This window comes from Ischnura elegans, chromosome 2 (assembly GCF_921293095.1).
Source record: "Ischnura elegans chromosome 2, ioIscEleg1.1, whole genome shotgun sequence".
NCBI lineage: Eukaryota > Metazoa > Arthropoda > Insecta > Odonata > Coenagrionidae > Ischnura > Ischnura elegans.
The window spans coordinates 35157571-35163570 of NC_060247.1; the positions used below are offsets into that span (position 1 = coordinate 35157571).

Genomic DNA, 6000 nt, shown 5'->3' on the forward strand with positions numbered 1-6000 from the left:
AATAACGGACTTAAGATTTCTGAACGCATTCCGCGAAAAAGTGGCAATTAAGGATGATGAAAATAATCTGTACCCAATGTCTAATGTTGAATAAATTATTTCTGCTCTTGGAAATTTGCATTTATATCTCTTGGTAAGGTGTCCTGATGATTTACTCCTCTCTTTTGCGCCTATCCTCTGTGACTAATACGCTTCTCTTTAACATAGAAAAAAAATTTCGAACCTCATAAAATTCTATGAGGAAGTGGCGGTTTGTGAATTTCTTTTCAATTGAAAAACAAATTGAAATTATATAAACAAAGCGGTATTTCAACAAAATTGAAGTTATATTAGATTAAATAATTAAAATCATTGCTGATATTTAAAATATATGAACTATTAAAATAAAACGCATCATAAAATTGTCTCCTTCTTCCTAATCATAACTATAAAAAAAAGTATCGAAGAAATAAATAATGCTTAGCCAACCAAATTCTTATTTGATTGATAAAGGCCCACCTTCACCACAAATATATTGATTGTGTAAACATTAAAAAAATGCGAAGACTCCTAACCTTTACGATATTTTGTCTCTTTTCAGATCCAAACGATCCACCAAAAATCAAGTGTAACCTTCGGAAGCACAAACCGAATCGGAAACCACGTACCCCCTTCACGACGCAGCAGCTCCTGTCCCTTGAGAAGAAGTTCCGCGAGAAGCAGTACCTGTCGATAGCCGAGAGGGCCGAGTTCTCCTCTTCGCTACACCTCACCGAGACGCAGGTCAAGATATGGTTCCAGAACCGCAGGGCCAAAGCGAAGAGGCTCCAGGAAGCGGAACTGGAGAAACTCAAGATGGCGGCGCGACCCCTTTACCCACATCACCACCATCCGCACCACCACGCCCCCTTCGGACTCATCTCGCACCACCACCCCTCACACCCGCACCACCACCTCTTGGCGCCGCACCCGCTAGTCCAGATGCAGAGGCACCACCAGCACCCGCCGCAGCTAACGTCCACCCTCGGCCCCTTCCCCGGCATCTGTCACCAACCTCCGCCTCCAGTACCCCAAGGGGTACCACCACCACCGTCCCACGGGCATCCGCCCCCGCCCAACCCCCAACAGCCGCCCCACGCCACGGCCGCCTCCCCGGCCACCTCCCCCGCTTTGAGCGCCCCCTCGCCGAATCCTTCACCCACCGGCTCCACTGGGATGTCGTAGCGTGTTGAAAAAAAAACAATATACAGAACGTATAAACTTTGTTCTCGTGGCAATGAAGGTACCTGAATCAATCAGGTACTTGCAAAAAACCTATCCACTTGGGACGACTGCTGGAAACTCCCTGTAATGCAGCGCACTGTTTTACCTCCGAGTATTTTTGCTGTTGGGAGGACCGAAAATCGATTTTATGCGTCAAATGAGGCTGTGCACATATCGAGGAGGTTGCCGGAAAAGTAGGAGTGGTAACTGGTACATCAGGTACTGGTAAAAGTATAGACTACACTAAAATAAAGGGGCAGTTCAGTTCCTGTTCACCTCCGCGGAGTCCAAGGATGGCCACAAATCGACTGTTAACGTCGATGTAGGCTGTGCGCGCACTGTCGGGACATTAGTAGGGCAGAGACATCTACTTCTGGCGAAATCTAATTCCGTGATTTTCAGAGTGAATTGACTTTAAATATCTGAAGAACAGCGACGCAATTGCATTAATACCAGTGCTCCCCCACCGGCTCCACTGGTGTGGGTACCAGTGATAATTTTAAGAGATAGGAGACTCTGGCAAAATACTCATAGCCACCGCATACGGCTGACCCTTAAGGGAGAATGTATACCTCTAAAAAAGACTTCGTAGACCCCTATTAATTTATAAAGAAGTGACGACAACTTCTTGCTTAGGAAGGTTGAAAGTGAGTGAATGAAATAAGTAGTATGAGTCACGGTACCTCCAATTCCTAAAACATGATAAACTTTCCCCAGACACCATTCTGTGATGATGCTTGCACGGAGAGTATCGGTTTGTAATTAAGACCATTATCTTCAAAATTGAAGAGTTGGTACCATCTTGGCAGCCAAACACATTGAATAATTACTCTATTGTGAATTTGAATCATAATATTGTCCAGAGTGATATCAAGACATTTCATTTATGTATTTACAAAGTGTATATAACTATTGTATAGATCATGTTATAAGAATTAATTATTATAAATAATATTATTTTATGTATTCTGAGTTTGGTTGAAGTGAATGTGTTTGAGTATATGACTTTAAGACAGGTAAAGGATAAGTTGACAAATAAACTACTTATCTATTTGAATTATCTTAATTTATTTCACATGCTAAATGAATCCATACAGCTCATTTTCTTTCAGCTGATTGCGATCACAGATAATATACCAATCACGGCCACAGGAAACACTGCACCATCAGGTCAACAAAGAGTCGAGCAACCTAAATATGATGGAATGTAAATGAGTGAAATTATTTGTGAAAATGAGATCACGTATTCTAGTAACCAAGGCGACAAATATTACGGCTGCGTAGTACTCAGAAACACACACACGCTGTTATGAAAAAAACGTAATTTATAGATTTCCCAAAGGCTACGATTGATCAACTTCAAGAAATTATGACGCATAGTAATAAATGGCCGCTGTTACTTTTATTTATGGCCCGAAAACACTTATTTTTCATATTTTCCTCACAGAAATTATGGGTATGGCCATGCTAGAACACAAGTTTTTCAGGAAAATAATATAAAATCAGCAATACAACATCCAAAATCCAAGCATTATCGATGAATCAATTAGTCTACTGCGAATTTGGCGAGTTAGAATTCAATTTATAAGAAAATATCATTTTTTATTTCTTTCAACGATACTCAAAATTTAAAACCTATGAAACATTGGTCGGTTAAAATATCAAGTCACACCTTACACCAAAAATCAAGTAGTAAGGGTCGGGAGATTTTCTGTCAATTGGTTAGCTATTGGTACTACCATTGAAAGAAAGACGATATCCTGATGAATAGAGAAAACTTTGTGGTGAAACAATGACGAGTTAAAGAGAAGGATAGAGAGGGAATACAATCGCCCCAAGAGAAGGATTTGAATCATCGTTTGAAGGACCACTGCGTAAAGCGATCATCGCAATATAGAATCCAGTAATTCATGACCCTGGTATCATGTGATATTTTTAACTCCAAACTTTATGGACGGTAATTTAAATAGGCCACTATACATTACATCGATTTTGAAATCCCTACATCCAAGATACACTGTGTAGCAGGCCAAAGAGTAAAGTAATGAGGAAATAGAAACAGCTGTCGAGGAATAGGCATAAAAGTAAAGCCTACGAAATGAGAAAGGGTTTCGAAACAATCGGTCAAATGTAAGTTCGTAATTAAGGGAAGCAAACTTGAATGAGCGAGAAAAGGACAATAAGCGAATGTAGACGAGATGAGCTCCTCATTAGCGTAGCTAAAAAAGGGTAGCATCATGAGGAATTATTGTTTGCTCCCATTAAAACCGTCCATTTTGCGAACAGCAATTCTAATAACTGCAAAAACACTAAAAAAATTGACTAACTAAAAAAATACGACTTTACCAAGGAAATGTCAGTGATGAAGATTTTTCGGGTGTCCAATCGAATAGTACTATTTACGGACAACGAAGCTAGGAGCTTAGCCTGCAACCAACTTAAGAGTGAATTAGTCCCTCAACCAATTATAGAAATCGTGCAATCAAAAAGCATAGCCATTCTGAAGCGCTCATGGTCTAGACCGTTAGCCACAACCCACCCGCAGTTCCATACTCTTCACATCTCGTTCAATTTCCTGAGGTTCAATATGTAGACCGCTCCGGGGGCCAATAACCCAAGCTCTACGGTGGTTTGATCAATGGAAAAGGTGCTGCGTGCAGAAACGAGGTGAGGATTTGAGGGTTTCCCTCGGGGAAAGGATGGGGTAAGGCAGTCACTGGGGACGAGCAGAGAGGGTGGGATAGAAATATTGCGGGGAGGGGAGGAGGGTGGTAAACGGGCAGGGAATGGTGGGGCCCTAGCCGTAATTGGAGCTGTCACTTGGGCGGTGAAAAATTCGCAAATGGGATTCGCCGGAGGGATAAGACTTGGATGAGGCACTCCTCCTCCTCCTCGCTTCCTCTTTCCGACACCCCTTTACGCCTCCTCTTCCTCTCAATATTACTTCGCAACGATCCCATATATATATATACACACACACCGCTGGAGATTTATGCAGGCTTTACTGCCTTCTCCTTTCCCCTTTACATCTCGGCACATCTAAAAGGCCTCCTTAGGCAGAGGAGATCGCAGGATGGGGTTTCTGCGCCACATCACAACGCCCTGAGGAGCCGTGATGTGACTCCTGTCGCCCTGCCACCACTCGAGTCGTTAGCAGATGAGTTTGTCATTCGTATATGCCTTAATAAGCTCTCAAAATAGCGACGAAAATTATGACGGAAGACCTCATGATTCCTTACATCACATCGCTCTTGCGAATCTGTAAGCCATCACCTGTTCTTCTGTAAATAATCACGTAGTTCAATCAAACAATCAACCACAAGAGAAATCCATCTCTCTTTAAAGATGAGCTTGTTAATAGAAAAGTAGAAAATAGCGATTCTTCAAGAGATAAAAGTTAACTCACACAAATTTTCCTATTTACATCCATCCGTTGAATTTTTACTTCTAGATTTCTCGGGGGAAAAACTTATAAAAATGTCAATAGACATGAAAAATTTATATGTCGCAAGCTGTCACCATCCAGCAATCATTGATGAGAACAATACTCTCCTTCTTTTCCTTCCTGGAAAGGAAATTAGGCATTGAACTGGATCCCTGATGGGATCACAAACCTTTGCTCCAGCTAATTATCCGTTAAAGATGGAGTAATTTTTAAACAAAAAATATATTCCTACCCATTCGTCGAATTAATTGTCAAAATCACAATTTGGTCTCATCATACACATTCTCATATCCGTTTTTCTTTTCATTTTTCCCCCCATTGTTTTTCATACTATCAAGGCAGTGAATCCCGTCGAGAAGATATACACCCGTTTCTATTCAGAGCTTGGTTCCAAAATTCCAACGCAATACAGGTACGACTATCACTGATTGGAAATAGCCATTCAAAACCTATTACATAAAAGCTCCTTTACATTATTTAATCACAAGATACTTAAAAATTTTCACTAATTCTTGTGCATGTCATAAAAAGTTCTACATGACTAATGCTGATAATATATTTTAGTCTGCGTTCTAAATGCGATTAAATTCAAACAAGTGGACTCTATTGTCCCTGGTTGGTTTTTAAGTATGGTAATTAATTAATTAATGGAACCTTAAACACACATCTATTATCTGCTGGAAGATTCATACAACTGGAACTTATATTTTTTTAAACCAACAAACAACAATGCACATAGTAACTCACAAAAATAAACATTGAAATTGCATTCACATATATTCCAACAGATTCATTCGCTTAACAGTTTTTCACATTTTATTATTTACCTACCCCTTCCATCATTTCGGATTCTATCTGGATAATTCAACATGGAACAAATATAAATTCTTTACCAACTAAATACTTAATTGTATTGTACCCTATTTCTATCTAATCAGGCGATAATTTCCAGGATATCTGATTTTGTGAAGGAACTGTTTATTCTTGACGGCTTGAAATTTAGACATTACTTGTAACAGGTAGCATAATGGCGGAAAAACGTTTGTACAATTAGCATAATTTAATTATTGCCCGACTAAGGTTTCAACAACTCATCTCATTGTCTATGTAGACCTTCATGTGATAGGAGGAAATTTAATAGTGAGGGTCGTGTAGATCGTGTGAAACATACCAGCGATTTACTGCGAAAATGTTACCTGTTAAACGGATCGATTTAATATTAATAACTTCTCATAAGTTCGTCGGGTATTACTTCTTTTTTTAAATTTTCATAATTGGAAATAATAATTAATAAAAGCAATATATTTTGCATT

General features: G+C 39.7%; 1 protein-coding gene across 2 annotated transcripts in view; it reads left to right on the top strand.

The window, feature by feature from the left end:
* Positions 1–2299, top strand: part of LOC124153604 (muscle segmentation homeobox-like) — a 42462-nt gene extending 40163 nt beyond the window's left edge. For both annotated transcript variants that reach the window (XM_046526885.1, XM_046526886.1), the window contains exon 2: positions 581–2299. In XM_046526885.1, coding sequence (XP_046382841.1) covers positions 581–1203 — 623 coding nt within the window. In that variant the 3' untranslated portion in view covers positions 1204–2299. The remainder of the gene's footprint in view (positions 1–580) is intronic.
* Positions 2300–6000: the final 3701 nt, after the last annotated feature.